Below are 23,708 nucleotides of genomic sequence, written 5' to 3' on the forward strand. Positions count from 1 at the left end.
TGAGAGTCGAAGGGCATGTACAGTTTCTTTTCAGTCTACAATCTTGACCTCCTGAAATATTATGTACTTAATAGGATGATGATTACTAGTTGCAAGGAGGAAATTATTGTATTCTACCTCCTTTAGATGAGTATTGGGTTTCAAGATGGTCCCTTCTACAAAGATTTCCAGATCCAGGAAAATTAGTTTCTCCTTACTTTTATGTGAACAGAATTCTATTTTTTTAGTTATTAGAGTTGATAAATTTGAGGAATTGTTCCTATGTGACTTTAGAGCCATATCATCAATATAATGATTCCGAACGTCTCATGTGGTTGAGAAAGTTGTTGATTTCCCACCTAGCTACAAATAGATTCATGTTGCCATGGCGGCAGCACTGTTTTGTTTAGGAAATCCTATATTGAGATGAAATTCTGCCCATAGTAATAGGGTCTTTCATGTAATATTTCTGCAAACATATTTTTCTAATAAAGTTATGGTGCCGAACATATATATTTAGTGTGAAGTGAAATTATATGTATTCAGAAAAGATTGAAGAGTACATTTGAGCTTCTTATTCAGTAGATGAAAAAGACGGTTATATACCATTGTTTGTATTTCCCAGCATACTCCTATCCAGCATAGGTATTCATCAGCACCTCTGCAGTCCATTTATCAACCTACCTGGCATGCAGCCACATGCCAAGTTTATTCCTGCTGATGTCAGCGGTGCAGGTTTAAAAGTTGCAGTGCAACATATTTTCATTTAGTGTTGCTTGTCTGGTATTCTCACCCAGATTGTTTCCTGACCATCTCTCTTGTGTTTATGATCCTGGCACATTTATTATTTCTGAACTAGTGCTGACCATTCTGGCATTTTTGTTCGCTGTTTCGCGGCTCTTAAGTCACCAACTTCTTAGCTGGGTGATCCGGAGGATAGCAACCTGTATGTGTTTTGCTGCACAGTCCACAGCCTACTTACATGTGTCCCTGGTGAAGAGTGGGCACATTTGACATCCGGTTTGTCCCCGCCACAGCAAGTTCCCATCCATAGCCTTCGACTGCACCGCCAGCAAGTGAGCTCACCCTCCATAACAAATTCTGTAACATCACTGTGGTGTATTTATATGGGGAAAAAATTATATAGCCTTGGCCATGTTTTACAACCGCAGACATATTTAGTCACAGATTCCTGTGCAGTGTTATCTTTTACCTCATTTGGGCTGAGCTTGTACAGTATAACAAATGATTGCAGCTATATAGGCATCTGATCTATAATCAGGTTTATATAATCTTAACACCATCAGTTGTGTGTGATAATCCTCCTCATTTAGCAGCCTTTTCTAGTCACTTACTAGGATGAATAGTGCCTCTTCCAGTTCTCCTGATTGTGCCCATTGCCCCTACATATGCATGCCTGAACCCCCAATTGTTATGCATATCATATTTAAAACCCACATACAGTATGTAATAGTAGAAAGTGCTGCATATTGAACTGCCTCAGAACGAATTCTCTTCTCAACTGAGTATACACTAGTAGCTAAAACTGGGGCAGATGTATTAGCCAATCAGCTCCTAACTGTTAATTTACATATTGGAATTGATTGGCTGGTGCGTTTATCACCTTGCACTTATCACTGGTTTATCACTTCCTTATGCCTTCTCCAAGTTAATACAGCTGCCCCAAAGTGATAAAACCTGAACTTTTCATCAAATATGTCATTGTTATTATTTTTATTTATATGATGCCACAAGGTTTCCATAGCACCATGCATATGAGTGAAACATACAACAATTTACATAAGTACAAGCTAATACAGACAAGCATATAACTTTAAAAATAACCATAATTACAATGCTCAAATTACATTGTCATGTAGAGAATACAAAGTGGAGAAAGAGCCCTGTTCCCAACAACTTACATTCTAGGGGACAGGAGGACACAAAGGTCAGTGGCTTCCAGGGTGAGAAAGAACCTGATCCTAGAGATATTAAGGAAGTTCAGTCGGCATGATTGGAAGAAGCAGTGATTGTGACTAGAGAACGAGAGTGCAGAATTAAGGATGGCACTCATACAGTGGACTTGGGGGGAAAGGGAAACATTTAAGAACCCCAATCTTCTCCCTCCCTAACTTACATTTGTAATAGTAGTAATCTGTATGTCAAAACATATGTTGGAAAGTTACTTTATAGTTAATATTATTTGCTTATTTGGTACCACAACGTGTCTGTGGCGTTGTGCAGGCAAATTACAGTACAACACGCAAATACAGAATTTTCTGACAATACAGGGTAAAAACAACCAGTGTGATATCTATACATGACAGGTAGCAACATACATACTTACACATTACCAACTGTCTTCACTGTCTTCTCAGATGACATCAAGGGATCAACCATTGTCTTTCAGGTAAAGTTGTTTAGATCGGTAATTGCTTGGAAATACTCCTGTGTTTCTCTTTTATATTCTGGTTATCCCAGTAGTGTGGGTAAAACACAACATTTTCTATTGATTGATTCAGCCCCTTATTTGTATTGATCATTAAGCTGCTTATAATTGCCATCTGCTCATCCAGATCAGTGTATGGCATAGTTTCCAATTTGATAGACTGGCTCACATCTCTATGAATTGCAAGCATTCATGCCTAAGTATTGTATAGCTATTAGTGATCCATATTTTGTATCTCACAGAGACATGTAACACAGTCTGGAGGAAACCGTAAATTCAAATGCACTGAATGTGGAAAAGCTTTCAAATACAAACATCATCTAAAGGAACACTTACGAATCCACAGTGGTAGGTACTTTGAAAACTGGATTTCGAGTTTGCCATATGAAGATAGTAGAAATTTATGAATATACTGTATAATACGGTTGTGTAAAGAATCTGTGTGCAGTGTCTCTATATAAATATTGCTAAACTGTGTTAACGTTTTAAGATGATAAAAATATGCTCTTTGAATATAGAGATTAGAATTTTCCCCAAAAAGTAACAATGAGCGATGCAGTTACCATTTAAAAAGAGGCACTGAAAATGTCAATGCAGAAAGGCCAAGCTGAAGTAGGTGTAATTCACACACAGTCATAAGTGCTGAGGATTTTAAGCAAACATGCACAGTTTCCGAATTAGTGTAGTATGAACATGCTTCATTGCCTAATTCTAAGCCTGCTTGTGCATTGTGTGAACTAGAGGCATGTGTTTCACTTTCTTCAGTGGTTAGGGATCATTCACATACTGTATATGGGGGGTCATTCCGAGTTGATCGCTAGCTGCTTTCGTTCGCTGTGCAGCGATCAGGCAAAAAAACGGCACTTCTGCGCATGCATATTGGGCGCAATGCGCACGCGCGTCGTACTATTACAACGAATGATGTAGTTTCACACAAGGTCTAGCGAAGCTTTTCAGTTGCACTTCTGGCTGCAGAGTGATTGACAGGAAGAGGGCATTTCTGGGTGTCAACTGACCGTTTTCAGGGAGTGTTGGAAAAAATGCAGGTGTGCCAGGAAAAACGCAGGCGTGGCTGGGCGAACGCAGGGCGTGTTCGTGACGTCAAAACAGGAACTGAACAGTCTGAAGTGATCGCAAGCGCTGAGTAGGTCTGAAGCTACTCTGAAACTGCACAAAATTATTTTGTTGCCGCTCTGCGATCCTTTCGTTCGCACTTCTGCTAAGCTAAAATACACTCCCAGTGGGAGGCAGCATAGCGTTTGCACGGCTGCTAAAAACTGCTAGCGAGTGAACAACTCTGAATGACCACCATTAGCCGAGCTACTGCTACGGAGAGGCGGGCAACGGCATTAATGCACGACTGGCATAGAGTGGCCATACACAGTCATGTACCTGTGAAATGACTGCTGTTTTGGGTTACATTAGCTATAAGATGTCATTTTTGCACCTAATTAAATTGGATGCGAGTTGATGATGATGATTGTTGAATCTGTGCACAGGATGCATTTATATTCTGAATTACGGCTGCACATATTGAGTCACTTTTGATTTTACAGGTGCTTTCAATTTCATAATAGAGTATATGATAGTGCAAGAGGGCAATTCTGCCTAGATATTAGTATCACCTTATAATAATTTTGGTAGAGATGATTGCGCATGTCATTTTATAGTGTAAAACAAGCATGAGTTTAGAAGGAATGCAGTTATGTGACCGGCGGTCAGGAGACTGGCAGTCTTATTACGTCCCCCTACATCCCACCCGCTGAGAATCCCGACAGTCGGCATGCCAACCAGTAGGGACTATTCCCGCAGTGTGGGGAGCGCAGAGTCGGAATGCTGACCACCGGGATCCCAATACACACTCTTTTAGATTACAGCTGTGTTTTCTCAGTAAACCATTTCATAACTGAGAAAAGTTAATTCTACTTGTGATGTATCTGATGATTGATTATATCAAATATCCTGTTTACTCCCATAACACCTAATCTGAATATGTGTGTATATCTATATATATATCTATATGTATCTATCTATCTATCTATCTATATATATATATATATATATATAATATCATGAATGCTGAGTTACTTTATCTTTCACTGTAAATGTATAGGATTGCTTCCTGCAATACTTAAGTCATTTATGTACAAGATCTTTGCAATCCCAATGCTTTTTTTTATGTAGTTGATGATCCGTTACACTTTTTTACCAGATTTCATGCACATCTATTTGGTGCATTTTGTGGAAATTGTAATAACTGTAGCAAGTAAAAAATATAGAACTTATTAAACAATACTTAATAATATTGTTTATATGTTTGTAGGCCATAAATTAGTATGTGAGTATTGTTTTTGACATATTAACTTTTCTATTTAAGGAGAAAAGCCATATGAATGCCCAAACTGCAAGAAGAGATTTTCCCATTCTGGGTCATACAGTTCCCACATAAGCAGTAAGAAATGTATTGGAGTAATTCCAGTTAACGGTCGAGCGCGTTCTGGTCTGAAGACCCCCCAGTGTTCTTCTCCATCACTTTCTGCATCCCCTGGAAGCCCAGCACGACCACCCATTCGACAGAAGATTGAGAACAAGCCTTTACAGGAACAACTTCCAATTAACCAAATTAAGACTGAACCTGTGGATTATGAAATTAAGCCCATAGTGGTTGCATCAGGAATCAATTGTTCAGCCCCTCTGCAGAATGGGATCTTTAGCAGTGTTAACCCTCTTCAGGCAACCAGTTCTCCTCAGGGTGTAGTACAAGCTGTTGTTCTACCAACTATGGGCCTGGTATCACCTATTAGTATTAATCTTAGTGACATTCAAAATGTTCTAAAGATGGCCGTGGATGGAAATGTAATCAGACAAGTGTTAGAAAATAACCATGCAAGTCTTGCATCCAAAGAACAAGGGACTCTCACCTCTGCAACACTTCAGCAAGCGGGTCATTCTGTTATTTCAGCTTTTAGTCTTCCTTTGGTTGATCAAGATGGTACAACCAAAATAATCATAAATTACAGTTTAGAGCAGCCGAGCCAGCTGCAGATTGTTCCACAGAACTTAAAAAGAGAAGCCCCAGTGGAAATTTGCAAAACTGAAAAATTACCAGAAGATCTGACTATCAAGACTGAGAAAGACACAAAGTCTGCTGAAGAGAGCACTTGCATGCCTTGTGATGATCATCCAGAAGACCCAAATGCACTTCAAGAACTTGAGCACTATGATCAGAAAAAGAGCGTTGTGCTTCCTGACAGTAACAAGACTGATAAGGCTGAGTCATCTTCTGTGGATACTGTCGATGGGAATCTTACTCCCAGCCAACCACCATTAAAAAATCTCTTATCTCTCCTGAAAGCTTACTATGCGCTGAATGCACAGCCGAGTGCCGAAGAGCTTTCCAAAATCGCAGATTCAGTAAATCTACCGCTTGATGTGGTAAAGAAATGGTTTGAAAAAATGCAAAGCGGACAGATATCTGTTCAGTCCTCCAGGTCATCTTCTCCAAAACCTGAACAAAATGGTATCATGCCTGAAGAGAATATTGAATCGGGAGATGGTAGCAAAGTTCAAAATGGTGTGAATGATTCACAGGATCTCCCCAAAAATGAACCCTCTCAACCTGTGGCTGTAGATGTTTCAGAAAGCAGCACAACCTCTCCTTCACCACTAAACCTCTGTTCTTTGAAAGACTCAGATGAGGTACAAGGCAACCAACAGCAGCAGTCGGAACCTCTTGACTTATCCTTACCAAAGCAGCTTGGAAATGTGTTGGAACGACCTTCCATAACTAGCGTTTACCAGAGCAGTGTTTATTCCCTTCAAGAAGAACCCTTGAACTTGTCTTGTGTTAAAAAAGAGCCAATGCAAACAGACAGTGTCATAACAACGGAGCCAGCTCTTATTTTAAACTCAAGTGCCAATCCCATAAACATTGCTATCCCTACACTCACTGCCCAGTTACCCACAATTGTTGCCATTACCGATCAGAACAGTGTGCCCTGTCTAAGAGCGCTAGCTGCCAACAAACGGACTATCTTGATTCCTCAAGTGACATATACTTATGCCACCACTTCTGCACCTTCAGTTCTAGAACCTCAACAAAAGAGCCTCCAGATTAATGGAAGTCAGGTAATGTTCCTAATTTTATATAGAATCGATAGTTTAGCCACTGTAATATGAATATTTCATAAACAGTTCCTACTGCAATATCTTGCACCAGAATTAGTATATAAAAGAACCAATGTGTGTAGTTTGAGAAATGTTTAAAAATGGAGCAAGAAGAGTATGGTCACAAAACAATTGTAATTTTCCCAAATTACACTGGTTATGATGAGCAATAGTCATATAATTAAACACAGAAAGGCAGCTGGGAAAATCGTTTCAGGGATTTGGTATTGTTTGAATTATCTCTTTGTTATTATCATTTATTAGTTTATTTATAAAGCGCCAACATTTACAGCAGTGCAGTAAAATGGAGAAACAAACACATACTGCTTGGAATACAAGAGTTAACATTAGAGGGAATGTGAGATGGCCTTAGGGATAACTCACTTCTGGCTAAATTAGGGTGGGTACACATATGGACGATATCTGCACAATTTGACATATCAGAACGACAAATCATGCTGATTGTCTGATTACTGTGTGCCGGTGATTGCACACGCGGATCCATTCAGCATCGTCTGGTCAGCTGTGCTGCGTGGACAACTGGAAGATGTCGCATGTGATCCTGTGCATTGTAATGAAGGATGGAACTGGATGTTGCTCCGTCCTTCATTACATCGTCTAATATGTTAAAGTATGAATTTATTTTTTGCAACTTGCTTTTAGTCAAATGTGCAAAATAAACACAAATAGACTGCTTTACCAATACACCAAATACTACATTTAACTGGTACATTCCAATTCTCCAACTTTATGGGGATAGGTGTATGCAATTATTTACATACATTCAGACCCCACTGTCACACAGTGTGCCAAACGGAATACATACGTATTCCCGACGGTCGGGATTCCGGCTGACAATATCCCGACAGCGACATCTTGCCAAACAGAATGCTGGGAGCGGTGCGAGTGCAAAGAGTCCACTTGCAGGCTCACTGTGCTCGCCAGGTTTTCCAGGATTCTGACTGTCGGGATTACGGTGTTGGTAGCATGACCGCCGGGATCCCGACAGCTGGCAAATTAACTGCATCCCTGCCAAACATCTTCAGGTTGGATTCCCCAGTGATACATATTGTATCTCTCAGAATTTCAGATCCAGGAATTGTACCTGGGATGTGGGCAAGTCTTAATTGTGGTATTGCAGTGTCACAATAAGTGCATGCATAGAGCTTGTTGATCACTAGGTCCTCATTAGGCCAATTCCCCTTCAAGCTACCATTCAATGCCAACCAAACCTGTTCATCGCTGTTCTACTATGCAGGGCCATACATACCACCTTTTCCACCATGGGACAGACATATTCCAGGGTGTTACAATGGGGCACAGCCCTCAAGTTGTGATTGTCCAACCTAAATTAGTACAGTTGGGGGGTATTGTACTAATAGTTTTTTTGCATTACTGATGTTGATGTTTGACATATGATGTGGCTGTGGGAGGGTGGGCATAGAGAGAGGGCTGGCCTCTTGTAGATGGATAAGACTTGTGGGGATCCCGCACTGACCTTTTCTATGTATTCAGTCATATAGCTGACATTAAGTATAACCAACTTAACCATAGTATTACTGCTACTATGCTGTATGATAATGACCTTGTTGGTGGTGCTCCCTGAGAATCAAAAACAATGTAATTAAACAGTGGATAGAAAAGTAAACTATCCTTGTTGGGGCACTCTTTAGTAATAAAATGTAATCTTTATTGAAATTTACATTAAAATAATAAACATGCCTTCTCTTTGGTTCAAAAAAATCATAATAAAAACTACATTAAGAGACAGAATATCCTTGGTATGTTCTCCTTGTTGAGTAAGAGTACATACAATCTGTATGTCAATACAATCTCTAAAATAAAAGGATGCTCCAGCCAATTAACTTTATGATTAAATTATTTGGACCATAAATTATCCTTAAATCACATACCTGACGCACAGGGAGGCAGCAGGAGCTAAGGAGAGGGCAGGAGCTCTTGTTTCTACACTGTTATACAGGTTGAGTATCCCTTATCCAAAATGCTTGGGACCAGACGTATTTTGGATATAGGAATTTTCTGTATTTTGGAATAATTGCATACCATAATGAGATCTCATGGTGATGGGACCTAAATCTAAGCACAGAATGCTTTTATGTTTCATATTCACCTTATACACACAGCCTGAAAGTAATTTTAGCCAATATTTTTTATAACTTTGTGCATTAAACAAAGTGTGTCTACATTCACACAATTCATTTATGTTTCATATACACCTTATACACACAGCCTGAAGGTCATTTAATACAATATTTTTAATAACTTTGTGTATTAAACAAAGTTTGTGTACATTGAGTCATCAAAAAACAAAGGTTCACTATCTCACTCTCGCACAAAAAAGTCCGTATTTCGGAATATTCCGTATTTCGGAATATTTGGATATGGGATACTCAACCTGTATCTCCAAATGTGATTTAACTACATTTAAGGATTGCAATACACAGACTTATTCTAATTGTGTCAGTGCTATAGAAATTATGAAAACCTGAGGATCTTATTTTTGATCACCCAGGCTATTTTGCGTGACATATTATGCATAAATGTATATTTCTACCTGTAACTACAAAACCATATCTTTGTTGAGTCATAATCTCTGTTATATCATGTTTGAATAAACACAGCCGGGACAGATATGTGATTGAAGGATAATTTATGATCCAATTAATTTAATCCAAGGAGAAGGAATGTTTATTATTTTAATGCAAATTTTATTATTAAAGAGTGCACCAACAAGGAGACTTTACTTTTTTTGTCCACTCCCTTGTAGATGGAGACATTACAGTAAGCTAACAAGTACAAGTAGCAAATAATTATTTTGTACAATTTCCATGAAGTTCTAATGGGTTGGTCAAAAATTATGGATGAAACAAATAACAAATTTATGCTAGAAAACACCACAAAAATTTAATTTAATTAGCTACTGCTAATTTTGTAAACAGATTTGTGGTTACAGTTTTGCTGTCTTGTTGGAATAAATGTCTTTACAAAGTGGAACTGCAGCTTTATTAACAACTGAAATTAAAAACTACTTTTTGGGTTAATACTTTTTAAATAACAAATTCAGTGTAGACAATTTAACATTATTTTATAGATGAAATCATAAGATTTATAATAAATATTATTATTAAAATAGAAGACATACAAAGGCAAAACTAAAGCACATTCCGGAGGCACTATTTAATGATTAGTTGTAAAAGCATATTATTGTCAAAAAGGTAAGGTATTTTACGAGAACAGTATACAATAAACAAGTGTGCAAGAGGTTGAGATGGACATGCCGTATATTGGGTTTTATTTTTATCAAATTTTAACTTCACTTCTTGCCTGTTCTGCTATTTACAGACTATGCTGCAATTGGAGTATTCTTACACATGTAGGCGTATCAGAGTATAAATCTGGGTGTCTGTTGACTAGGTAATTTAAATTCTATAAAGGATAACACATATAGGATATGCCTCATGTTACTGTCTATATTACTAGATCTATGTACATTTTTTAAAATAAATGATATAATTATATTACCTCTCCTTTTTACTTTCTAGATATATATATATATTCCATCAATATGGTTGGCACACGCACTACTATAGTAGCAACTGCCTGGGGTGCTGACCAGTATCCAATATATCCTCCAAAATAAAGGTGCACTCACCAGGGACTTTTTCATGCAAACAGCTCCAAAAAGAAATTTTATTACTCACATCACCAGTGTAAAGACATAATTGGTCGACGTTACGGTTAGCTTAATGTGACCTTTTTCAAGACCGTTATCCAGGCAGTAGGAGAGACAGAATTATGTCTTTACACTAGTGGTGTGAGTAATAAAATTTCTGTTTGGAGCTGTTTGCATGAAAAAGTCCCTGGTGAGTGCTTCTATATTTTTTTTTTGGGGGGGAATATATATATATAAAATAAATATATATATATATATATATATATATACATGCATACATATAAAAGTAGAGGAAGTAGGTGCTGAATATTTATAAGTAATCTGAACATACAATGTAGGTGTATACCAAATATATTTTTTGGCATATGATATATCACACAGTGGTGAATGCCTGTCTCTGAGCCGTACCAACAAGTTGCCTACGGTCTGGTAGTCCCCGCTGTAAATCAGTCCTCTGTGTAAAAAAAAAAATCAGAGTGGAGTACTGTGAATTCCCGGTATGGTATAAATATTACTCTAGTGAATATAAATGAATCTGCTGTTCAATTTAAAAAAAAATGTTTCTAAATGACAAATTGAGCTAATATATCCACGGGTGATATTAAAAAGGGGTGGGGGTGGGGTACAATCATTAAATTATATTTAAAAAAATTCCAATAAAAAACAATGTAGAAAAACAATTATTAAAGACACCCTTGAGGAAGTCACGAGAGATGAAACGCGTTGGTTAATACCATCTTGACCTTCTGTAAGTGGTGTAAACCTGCTGTCTGTGAGCTCTCCTCAGCTGGAGTTGCCAGTAAGTTCTCAATTGTACCACCTGGCCCACGAAGATCAAGAAGGATATGACTATGTTTATGTGCAATGTAAGATTTATTTAATATTAATCCATTTTTAATTATGGAAATTTTTTAACAGTTTGACTGATACACAATTTTTTGGGTGTACTTTGGTATGAGGGTCTCTATTTCAGACTTAAATATCCAGAAAGTCATCTCCACTCTTCAAGAAAGCCTTTGAAGGACTTAAAGATTTGTAAAGAAGTTTGCGGTCAACAGCAGCTAAAACCTCTGGGCGCTCCTCAAACACCATTGTTTATTCAGTATCTATTGGTCCTTACTGGCAAGGGACAGTTGAGGACAGCAGCAGAGCCTCACAAGGATGTTTGGTATACAAATAAGTCAAATCATTATTTTTAAAGACTGTTATTTCAATCGCATTTTTGGCCTTTGTTTTCATATATATATATAAATATATATATATATATATATACAGGGTGATTCAAAAGTCGCAGTACACCCTTTTGTTTCAAAAACTGTGCAGAAAATGGGAAAACTGATTTAGAATCAAATGGCTGATTTCAAGATGGCGCCCATGTTCGGTACATACCCTAAAAGATAGCCCACCTCACCCATATTGTTTTCCCATTTCCTGCACAGTTTTTGGAACGAAAGGGTGTACTGCGAATTTTGACTCATCCTGTGTATGTATATATATATATATATATATATATATATATATTGTCTGTGTTGTGAAGCTATCTCCGAACCAACTATAAGGAGAAGGAGGAGATTGTTGTGATCCTTCAACATTTGTATTCAGCGCTAAGAGTCATACATCTTAAAGTGTGGAATAATATATCTCCTCTGTATTAATTTGAATATGTTTTTAATAAATGTTTTATGATGGAACATGTTATTATTATTTTTTAAAGTATTAACCAATTAGGGGTTGGAATAGTGGGAGTTGATGCGACCCCCTGGCGCCAATTCTTCTATTGTTGTATATATATATATATATATATATATATATATATACTATGTATTTATATATGAGGAAGGAGAGGAAAGAGGTGCTGATTAAGTAAGTATTTAGAAGTAGATAGAACATACAACAACAAAAAAACATAGGTGCGTGCCAAATATATTTTTAGCATATATATCACACAGTGGTGAATCCCTTTCTCTGAGCCATACCAACAAGTTGCCCAGGGTCTGATAGTCCCCAATGTGAATCAGTCCTCTTTTTAAAAAACCTCATAGGAGAGTATTGTGAATTCCCAGTGTGGTATAAATATCACTCCAGTAATTGTAAATGAATCTTCTGTTCAATAAAAAAAAAAAAAAAAAATAGTGTCCCAAATTTTTTCCCCCTCCAAATGACAAAATTAGCTAATATATCCACCGGTGATATTGAAAAGGGGTGGGGGTGGGGTACATTCATTATACAGTATTTTAAAAAAATCCAAATAAAAAACAATCGAGAAAAACAATTAGATAGCTGAGGAATACTTATCTTTTCCCAGATATAGGCAGAGCAGAGTCCTGTTTGTCTAAACAGATCAAATAAAAAAACGTTTAGTCCATAAATCCATCAACAGGAAGAGGCAGTTAGCTGATTTCCCTAATCGGCCCATAGAGGAGAGAGCTGCCATGACTATATGAATTTTTATATATCACATATTTATCTCTCTCTCTCTCTGTATATATATATATTGTGACAAGAACACTGGGATAGTGTTTGAGGGCAGGTATGTTTGTTCCAGGTTCTTGTCTTACATGTTTTAGAAAATGAAAACTTCAAGGAAAATGCTTTTGTTTTGTTAGAACCTTTTCAGTTTGCTGGAAAAGCTGGATAAGGGCTGGAAAAGCTGGATAAGGGCCCTGAGAGAGAGATAGGGCGAGTTCCAGACATTGGGCCCAGTTCGGATCTTTGGCCTCACAGAGGGCTAATCAGGGCTTTCAGCTGTGCAAGAGCCTTATAGGGCTTCTAGCCTGATTAATGGGTGCAGACTGCCTGGGAAGACTGCAGGATCTCTGTGAGAGAAACACGCTTCCTGATACAAGTGAGCTATACAGTGTTTACTGGAGAACTCTGTGTATTTGTTTAGTGATAGTTAGGAACTTCTTGTGTTTAGTTAGTGCCGGACAGGCAAGGTATTTTCTTTTGGTGTTTGTTTTATTTTCTGTATAATAAAACTGGCTGGGGCCAGTTGTACCACAAACTGGACTTGTGTGATTCCTCAGCTGCTGCGTGCTGCCATTTACCCCAGGAAACGGCACCTTGTACCCTTACAGTGTTACAACTTGGTGGAGAATGCGAGCATGCCGTTCTGCGCATAAGTGAAAGCAGCAGCTTTATGAGGCCTGCAGAAAACGGTAGTTTATGCAGATGCAGCCCAGTGTGAAGTTACTGAGACTCGCCCTGAGGATTTGATATATGTCCTGGGTGAAAGCAGCTACAAAACCGCCTGAAAAGTCTGTCGACATGGAGGAACTGCTCAAAGCCTTGCTGCAAGCTACAGCGGCTCAGCAGGAGGCCAACAGACAGCAGCAGGTGACAATGGAGGAAAATAGGAGACAGCAGCAGGTGGCTATTGACGAACTTTACAGGCAACAGCGTCAGGATAGAGAGGCCTTAACAGAAGTGGTGCAGAGCCTTGCGGCCCGGATTGGAGATATGGCCATCAGTGCTTCGACCAGCTCTAGTTCTATACGGGCCAGTCATTTCCTGCAGAAAATGACAGAGGCTGATGATGTGGAGGCCTACCTGACCACGTTTGAAAGGACTGCCGAGCGTGAGAACTGGCCGAAAGCACAGTGGGCCAGTCTGCTGGCACCTTTTCTGTCAGGTGAGCCCCAAAAAGCGTACTTTGATTTAAGCCCTGCTGAGGCTCGGGACTATGATAAACTAAAGACTGAGATCCTGACCCGCATGGGAGTCACGCTGTCAGTACGAGCACAACGGGTGCACAGTTCGGTGTACGCCATGGAGAAGCCTCCTCGCTCCCAGATGCATGACCTTATTCAGCTAACAAAAAAATGGTTACAGCCAGAGACATTAACTGGTCCCCAGATGGTTGAAAGAGTTGTCATGGACCGCTATTTGAGATCTTTGCCCGTGGTCCTGCGCAAGTGGGTGAGCCATGGAAACCCGGATACTGCTGACCAATTAGTGGACATGGTAGAGAGGTATTTGGCAGCAGAGGAACTACTGATGACCACCCAGCAACCTATAGATCCTCGACAGCGCCCTTCAGTAAAGACTGGTAAGACTGTTCCATGGGAAAACGTTGCTGGGCGGTTAAGAGAACGTAAGGCTGGAGAGACTGTAAACACTGGCCCTGGAGACAGGCCAATGGGGCTAGAACGGTCTATGCTGCCCAAACGGGTTGATAATCGTGTGGCTAAATGTTTTAGGTGTGGTATGCCAAGTCATGTTATTGCCAATTGCCCAGTCACGCAAGAACCTATGCAATGTGATGCTGCCTTTGAATGTCGCAGAATGTCTTTCTTTGCTAGGTTAGCCTGTACTGTGGTACCTTCACCTGAGCTGGAAAAACAAATGTGTGATGTGTTCTTAGAGGGTAACCAGGTAGAGGCCTTGCTAGATTCAGGAAGTTTAGTTACCCTCGTGAAAGCTGGGTTAGTGAACCTCTTAAAGGTCCAACAAATACCTATTGGGGTAACTTGCATACATGGGGATACCCAACATTATGTCACTGCTGAAGTGAATATAGAAACTTGTTGTGGGTCAGCAATTGTTAAAGTAGGACTGGTCCCCACCTTGGTGCATGAGGCCATAATAGGGAGGGATTTTCCTCATTTTTGGAAACTGGGGGAATCACGGTTATCAACAGATGTGAGAAGTAAAGAGCCAGTTGATAATACCGGTGATTTTATGGATGTACGTGTTTCTTCGGAACTTTCTGACCATTTGCCTTTTGCTAGTTTGGCTGGGGAAGTGACAGATGGGGAGTCCAGTAAGGACCCTCTTGCTGAGAACAGAGACATAGTAGTTAGAACTGAAAGCGTTCCTGACCTGGAGGTAAAGAAGGATCTGTTTGCGTCTGAACAGTTAAAGGATCCTACCTTAATAAAGGCTAGAGAGAATGTTAAGGTTGTTAATGGGGAGCCTGTGGTACCAGGTGACAGGGTTACGTATCCCCACATGGCCATCTGTAATGAGCTCTTGTACCACATTGTCAAAAGGGGTGAGGATGTGGTGGAACAGCTGGTAGTTCCCCAGCCTTATCGGAGAACGGTACTAGATTTAGCTCATAGTCACGTTACAGCAGGACATTTAGGGGCAGAAATAACCACTGAAAGAGTTTTACAAAGGTTCTTTTGGCCAGGGGTTTATAAAGAAGTGTCTGAATATTGTTCTTCCTGTCCTGAATGCCAGTATCATGCCCCTAGACCCCATTTCAGGAGCCCACTAGTTCCCATGCCTATTATAGAGGTCCCGTTTGACAGAATAGCCATGGATCTCGTGGGGCCCTTGTTAAAGTCTGCTCGGGGCTATCAGTATATCCTGGTAATTATGGACTATGCCACTCAATATCCTGAGGCTGTCCCTTTACGCACTATCACAACCAAGGCAATAGCTAGTGAGCTGGTGCAGGTTTTTAGTAGAGTGGGAATACCAAAAGAAATTTTGACTGACCAAGGTACTCCATTTATGTCAAGGATCATGAAAGAATTGTGCAAATTATTTAAGGTCACTCACCTCAGGACGTCCATCTACCATCCCCAAACTGACGGGTTGGTGGAAAGGTTTAAAAAAAAAACATTAAAAAGTATGTTAAAAAAGGTTGTTGATAAAGATGGGAAAAACTGGGATTGTTTGTTGCCCTACTTGTTAATGGCCATCAGAGAAGTTCCTCAGTCCTCTACGGGGTTTTCTCCATTTGATTTGTTGTATGGTAGACACCCCAGAGGGCTGTTGGACATTGCCAAAGAGACGTGGGAAGGACAGCCCACTCCTTATAGAAGCGTTATTGAACATGTAACACAAATGCAGGATAGGATTGCAGCCGTGGTACCTATTGTCAGAGAGCACATGGAACAGGCCCAAAGTGCTCAACAGAGGGTATATAACCGGTGTGCCAAATACGGGAATTTGCTCCTGGAGATAGAGTTCTTGTTTTGGTACCCACTGTGGTAAGCAAATTCCTAGCTAAATGGCAGGGTCCATTTGAGATTAGGGAAAAAGTGAATGAGGTTAATTACAAAGTATACCAGCCGGGAAAGAGAAAACCCGAACAAATCTACCATGTTAACTTAATCAAACCCTGGAAAGATAGGTTGTCTCTGTCAGTGGAGCCTTGCCCTTCGGTGTCTTCACCTCGGTTGCTTCCCGCAGTAAAGGTGTCAGAGACATTATCAGCTGATCAGAACAATCAGGTTAAAGAATTTCTCATCCAAAATAGGGAGATATTTTCAGAGCTGCCTGGCCGAACGACCATAATAAAACATGACATTGTCACAGAACCAGGGGTCAGAGTCCATTTAAAGCCATATAGGATTCCTGAAGCTCAGCGAGAAGCTGTTTCTAAAGAAGTTAAAACCATGTTAGAACTTGGAGTCATAGAGGAATCTAACAGTGAGTGGTCCAGTCCCATAGTTCTCATCCCGAAGCCCGATGGTAGCATACGCTTCTGTAATGACTTTCATAAGTTAAATGAGGTGTCCAAGTTTGATGCATACCCCATGCCCCGTGTGGATGAGCTTATAGAAAGGCTGGGAACAGCCAGGTTTCTCACCACGTTGGACCTGACCAAAGGTCACTGGCAAATACCTTTATCTGATAGCGCAAAAGAAAAAACAGCCTTTTCGGTTCCGGAGGGGCTGTACCAGTATAAGATGTTACCCTTTGGGTTGCATGGGGCTCCAGCAACCTTTCAACGGGCGATGGATAAAATTTTGAGGCCCCATAGAAAATATGCAGCTGCCTATTTGGATGATGTGGTAATTCACAGTACAGACTGGGGGTCCCATTTGGTTAAAGTACAAGCAGTACTGTACTCAATCAGAGAGGCAGGGTTAACTGCTAACCCAAAGAAGTGCTGCCTCGCAATGGAGGAGGTCAAATACTTGGGCTTCACCATAGGCAGAGGTCTGATTAGGCCCCAATTGAATAAAATTGATGCTATTCAAAACTGGCCTCGTCCAGTGAATAAAAAACAGGTAAGGGTTTTTTTGGGAATAACTGGGTACTATAGATGGTTTATTCCCAATTTTGCGACCACAGCGGTGCCGTTGTCAGACCTTACCAAAGGGAAGCAGTAAAATATGGTGAAATGGAACCCTGATGCAGAAAAAGCGTTCCAAGCGTTAAAAGTGGCTTTGTGTTCACAACCAGTATTGATAATACCAGATTTTTCAAAAGAATTTGTGGTACAAACAGATGCCTCAGAGGTAGGGATAGGCGCTGTGCTGTCCCAAACCAGAGATGGGGACGAACACCCTATCATTTATTTGAGTAGGAAACTCAATGAGCATGAAAAAAGGTATGCCATTGTGGAAAAGGAGGCTTTGGCCATTAAGTGGGCACTAGATACCTTGAGATATTACCTCTTGCGTAGACAATTCAGACTAGTGACAGATCATGCCCTTTTAAAATGGATGTATGTAAATAGAGGCAAGAATGCTCGTGTAACTAGATGGTTTCTAGCGTTGCAGGATTTTAAGTTTACTGTCGAACATAGACCGGGTACACAATGCATTGTCCCGCATCTTCTGTTGGGGGCTACAAGTGTTCCGGTCCCTAGGTCGAAACAGGGGAGGGGAATATGTGACAAGAACACTGGGATAGTGTTTGAGGGCAGGTATGTTTGTCCCAGGTTCTTGTCTTACATGTTTTAGAAAATGAAAACTTCAAGGAAAATGCTTTTGTTTTGTTAGAACCTTTTCAGTTTGCTGGAAAAGCTGGATAAGGGCCCTGAGAGAGAGATAGGGCGAGTTCCAGACATTGGGCCCAGTTCGGATCTTTGGCCTCACAGAGGGCTAATCAGGGCTTTCAGCTGTGCAAGAGCCTTATAGGGCTTCTAGCCTGATTAATGGGTGCAGACTGCTTGGGTAGACTGCAGGATCTCTGTGAGAGAAACACGCTTCCTGATACAAGTGAGCTATACAATGTTTACTGGAGAACTCTGTGTTTTTGTTTAGTCATAGTTAGGAACTTCTTGTGTTTAGTTAGTGCCGGACAGGCAAGGTATTTTCTTTTGGTGTTTGTTTTATTTTCTGTATAATAAAACTGGCTGGGGCCAGTTGTACCACAAACTGGACATGTGTGATTCCTCAGCTGCTGCGTGCTGCCATTTACCCCAGGAAATGGCACCTTGTACCCTTACAGTGTTCATATATATTGGTAGATGCTCAATTAGCTTAGTGATATCATTCAGGTGCTAGAAGGGGAGGGGTATTTCTAAGCAAGAAAAAAAGGCATTTGTTTCCCCTGGCACCCTGAATGATAACCGTAACCAGATATAAATTCCACATAATAATAGAATTCAGAGATCTTCGTTACACATATTTGCGCAAATGTGTGAATAAGCCCCAAAGCCGCATCAAGGCGTCTCTGTATATTTGGGGTCCCTAGCGCTATATCTAGGTACAGGGTGTGGCACCCCAAAACACCAGCATAAGCCAGAAAGCCCAGCGTAGCATACCAGTGAAAAAACTATAGTGTTAATAAATTAGTATTTAGGAAGCCGAAGCTATAGAGAAAGTGATAGAAAAATTAAATGCAATTAAAATAGAGAAATAGTGTTAAAAAATGAATAAGTGAAAAGTGTTAGTAGAATGTAAAGGTATGCCACACAAAGGCCATCCAGCTCAGCCAGTCCAGAGGCACCACACCTCACACCTCCATTACCACAATCTGGGTCTAAGATTATCCAGCAAGGAGCCACATGATAATGGCTCCTTACTACAATATGTCTAAGCTAAGAGCTACCTACCTTGGAGCAACCCCATAATGCTCCATGTGGCATGTCAGGGCCTGCACCTCCTCCTAATGCAGGAACCTCTCTGCCTCTCACAACAAACATATATATTGGTAGATGCTCAATTAGCTTAGTGATATCATTCAGGTGCTCGAAAGGGAGGGGTATTTCTAAGCAAGAAAAAAAGGCATTTGTTTCCCCCAGCACCCTGAATTATAACCGTTACCAGATATAAATTCCACATAATAATAGAATTCAGAGATCTTCGTTACACATATTTGCGCAAATGTGTGAATAAGCCCCAAAGCCGCATCAAAGCGTCTCTGTATATTTGGGGTCCCTAGTGCTATATCTAGGTGCAGGGTGTGGCACCCCAAAACACCAGCATAAGCCAGAAAGCCCAGCGTAGCATACCAGTGAAAAAACTATAGTGTTAATAAATTAGTATTTAGGAAGCCGAAGCTATAAAGTGATACAAAAATGAAATGCAATTAAAATAGAGAAATAGTGTTAAAAAATTAATAAGTGAAAAGTGTTAGTAGAATGTAAAGGTATGCCACACTAAGGCCTTCCAGCTCAGCCAGTCCAGAGGCACCACACCTCACACCTCCATTACCCCAATCTGGGTGTAAGATTAACCAGCAAGGAGCCACATGATAATGGCTCCTTACTACAATATGTCTAAGCTAAGAGCTACCTACCTTGGAGCAACCCCATAATGCTCCATGTGGCATGTCAGGGCCTGCACCTCCTCCTAATGCAGGAACCTCTCTGCCTCTCACAACAAACATATATATTGGTAGATGCTCAATTAGCTTAGTGATATCATTCAGGTGCTCGAAAGGGAGGGGTATTTCTAAGCAAGAAAAAAAGGCATTTGTTTCCCCCAGCACCCTGAATGATAACCGTAACCAGATATAAATTCCACATAATAATAGAATTCAGAGATCTTCGTTACACATATTTGCGCAAATGTGTGAATAAGCCCCAAAGCCGCATCAAGGCATCTCTATATTTGGGGTCCCTAGCGCTATATCTAGGTGCAGGGTGTGGCACCCCAAAACACCAGCATAAGCCAGAAAGCCCAGCGTAGCATACCAGTGAAAAAACTATAGTGTTAATAAATTAGTATTTAGGAAGCCGAAGCTATAAAGTGATACAAAAATGAAATGCAATTAAAATAGAGAAATAGTGTTAAAAAATTAATAAGTGAAAAGTGTTAGTAGAATGTAAAGGTATGCCACACTAAGGCCATCCAGCTCAGCCAGTCCAGAGGCACCACACCTCACACCTCCATTACCCCAATCTGGGTTTAAGATTATCCAGCAAGGAGCCACATGATAATGGCTCCTTACTACAATATGTCTAAGCTAAGAGCTACCTACCTTGGAGCAACCCAATAATGCTCCATGTGGCATGTCAGGGCCTGCACCTCCTCCTAATGCAGGAACCTCTCTGCCTCTCACAACAAACATATATATTGGTAGATGCTCAATTAGCTTAGTGATATCATTCAGGTGCTCGAAAGGGAGGGGTATTTCTAAGCAAGAAAAAAAGGCATTTGTTTCCCCCAGCACCCTGAATGATAACCGTAACCAGATATAAATTCCACATAATAATAGAATTCAGAGATCTTCGTTACACATATTTGCGCAAATGTGTGAATAAGCTCCAAAGCCGCATCAAGGCGTCTCTGTATATTTGGGGTCCCTAGCGCTATATCTAGGTGCAGGGTGTGGCACCCCAAAACACCAGCATAAGCCAGAAAGACCAGCGTAGCATACCAGTGAAAAAACTATAGTGTTAATACATTAGTATTTAGGAAGCCGAAGCTATAGAGAAAGTGATACAAAAATGAAATGCAATTAAAATAGAGAAATAGTGTTTAAAAATTAATAAGTGAAAAGTGTTAGTAGAATGTAAAGGTATGCCACACTAAGGCCATCCAGCGCAGCCAGTCCAGAGGCACCACACCTCACACCTCCATTACCCCAATCTGGGTTTAAGATTATCCAGCAAGGAGCCACATGAAAATGGCTCCTTACTACAATATGTCTAAGCTAAGAGCTACCTACCTTGGAGCAACCCCATAATGCTCCATGTGGCATGTCAGGGCCTGCACCTCCTCCTAATGCAGGAACCTCTCTGCCTCTCACAACAAACATATATATTGGTAGATGCTCAATTAGCTTAGTGATATCATTCAGGTGCTCGAAAGGGAGGGGTATTTCTAAGCAAGAAAAAAAGGCATTTGTTTCCCCCAGCACCCTGAATGATAACCGTAACCAGATATAAATTCCACACAATATTAGAATTCAGAGATCTCAGTTACATATATTTGTAAAAAACTATAGTGTTAATAAATTAGTGTTAGGAAGCCGAAGCTATAAAGACAGTGATACAAAAATGAAATGTAATTAAAATGGAGAAATAGTGTTAAAGAAATGAGTAAGTTATAAGTGTTAATAGATTGAGGTAATGGAGGTGTGAGGTGTGGTGCCTCTGGACTGGCTGATCTGGATGGCCTTAGTGTGGCATACCTTTACATTCTACTAACACTTTTCACTTATTAATTTTTTAACACTATTTCTCTATTTTAATTGCATTTCATTTTTGTATCACTTTCTCTATAGCTTCGGCTTCCTAAATACTAATTTATTAACACTATAGTTTTTTCACTGGTATGCTACGCTGGTCTTTCTGGCTTATGCTGGTGTTTTGGGGTGCCACACCCTGCACCTAGATATAGCGCTAGGGACCCCAAATATACAGAGACGCCTTTGGTGATATCTATGAGTGACTGCTAAAGACTCTGCATTGACGCCGGAACGAGCACCGGGAACGTGATTTGTGAATTATTACATTTGCTTGGTCTATAGGTGGTTGGAATTCCACCATAAACGGTACACCTCTCATCTATAGGGTGTTAATAGTGGTGGAGGTTACCGAATATCATGGTAATGCACTAGGAGGCGCCTATTTTCATTTTTAATTTTAGATTAATAGGCCTGTTAGAACAGCAGACCATCGGAAAAAGGGCAGCCACCCCGGAAAAAATCAAAGAGAGAAACGAAGGGAGAGTGTACTTAAAGAATTCATTAGGACTAATATCCAACACACATTCAGAAAGAAGGTTTAGCGCCTATTGTCATCATATTACCATATATATATATATATAGTAATATTATATATATATATATATATATATATATATACAGGTTGAGTATCCCATATCCAAATATTCCGAAATGTGGAATATTCCGAAATACGGATTTTTTTGAATGAGTGAAACAGTAAAAACTTTGTTTTCTGATGGCTCACTGTACTCAAACTTTGTTTAATACACAAAGTTATTAAAAATATTGTATTAAATGTCCTTCAGGCTGTGTGTACAAGGTGTATATGAAACATAAATGAATTGTGTGAATGTACACACACTTTGTTTAATGCACAGTTATTTAAAATATGGCTAAAATGACCTTCAGGCTGTGTGTATAAGGTGTATATGAATCATAAATGCATTCAGTGCTTAGATTTAGGTCCCATCACCATGATATCTCATTATGGTATGCAATTATTCCAAAATATGGAAATATCCGATATCCAAAATACTTCTGGTCCCAAGCATTTTGGATAAGGGATACTCAACCTGTGTGTGTGTGTATATATATGTATATATATATATATATATATATATATATATATATATACCCCCTTTAAAGTAATATCACTACTGAAGTCACCTGGGGTGATATAGTAGGTGTAAGAGGAAATATCTTAGGTTGTAGTTGTTAATAATTGTTTCTATGCAGTTTTGCACAAAGATTTCAGTTGTATTTATGTTGGCATAGATATCTTGTCGTGGAGTTAGCAGTGTATGTTCCTCAGTCCCAATAGTTTGTTACGTATTTTACTTGTTGCAGTGGATTGTGACTGAAATCTACTGTATGTGGAGAATGAGTGCTTTGTCACACAGCACTGTAGGTTTGTACAGTTATAAGTAGTTTGTAATTTTCAAATTAGGTTGAGAATAAAATAAGAATGCCATTCTGTGCCATCTACTACAATAAACTCTTAATACTCTCTTGTAGTAATGTCTATTGTGTATGTAGTTTCAGCTATACTTATCAAGAGGACGGCGTGATAGACATAGGGCTTGTGTTATATTTTTCCAAGATTACTGAATCAGCAGGATTTTATAAAACCAGCCTTGTAACTAATTGCTGCTTTAAATTTAGAGACAAAGTCACAGAAATCACAAACCTATTATCTTTAATTGAATTTTGTTGTTGTTGTTCAATCTAATGTTTATTAAAACAATTCAGCATTACATATAAAAGGTCATAAGAGATCCATAATAGAATGTACACAAATAAATGACAAAAAAGATACAATAAGTGGGCAATCAGTTTGAACATCAGCGTATAATCACATACATCCCATCATAGAAAAAAACATACAGAGAATTGTTGAAAGGTTAACTAAAAGATAAAGGAAGAAAGGGAAAGAAATAAAGATAAGAGATAAGGGACAGGCAGTCATCTATGAAAGTCAATGTGCCATAGTGGAAGGAGAGCCAACGTGTACACTATATTCAGCTGATTCCATTAGGGTTAACCAGCTGTGCCAAATGACCGTAAAATTTGAGGCAGGGAGTTTCAGAAACTGAGTGAGGTATAATCATATAATGG

General features: G+C 39.6%; 1 protein-coding gene across 4 annotated transcripts in view; it reads left to right on the plus strand.

Annotated features, from left to right (window-relative positions):
- The window catches only part of ZEB1 (zinc finger E-box binding homeobox 1), a 244,780-nt gene that overhangs the window by 187,156 nt on the left and 33,916 nt on the right, over positions 1 to 23,708 (plus strand). For all 4 annotated transcript variants that reach the window (XM_063922067.1, XM_063922066.1, XM_063922069.1 and 1 more), the window contains exons 6-7: positions 2,671 to 2,776; positions 4,806 to 6,556. In XM_063922067.1, coding sequence (XP_063778137.1) covers positions 2,671 to 2,776; positions 4,806 to 6,556 — 1,857 coding nt within the window. The remainder of the gene's footprint in view (positions 1 to 2,670; positions 2,777 to 4,805; positions 6,557 to 23,708) is intronic.

Source organism: Pseudophryne corroboree, chromosome 5 (assembly GCF_028390025.1).
Source record: "Pseudophryne corroboree isolate aPseCor3 chromosome 5, aPseCor3.hap2, whole genome shotgun sequence".
Lineage (NCBI taxonomy): Eukaryota > Metazoa > Chordata > Amphibia > Anura > Myobatrachidae > Pseudophryne > Pseudophryne corroboree.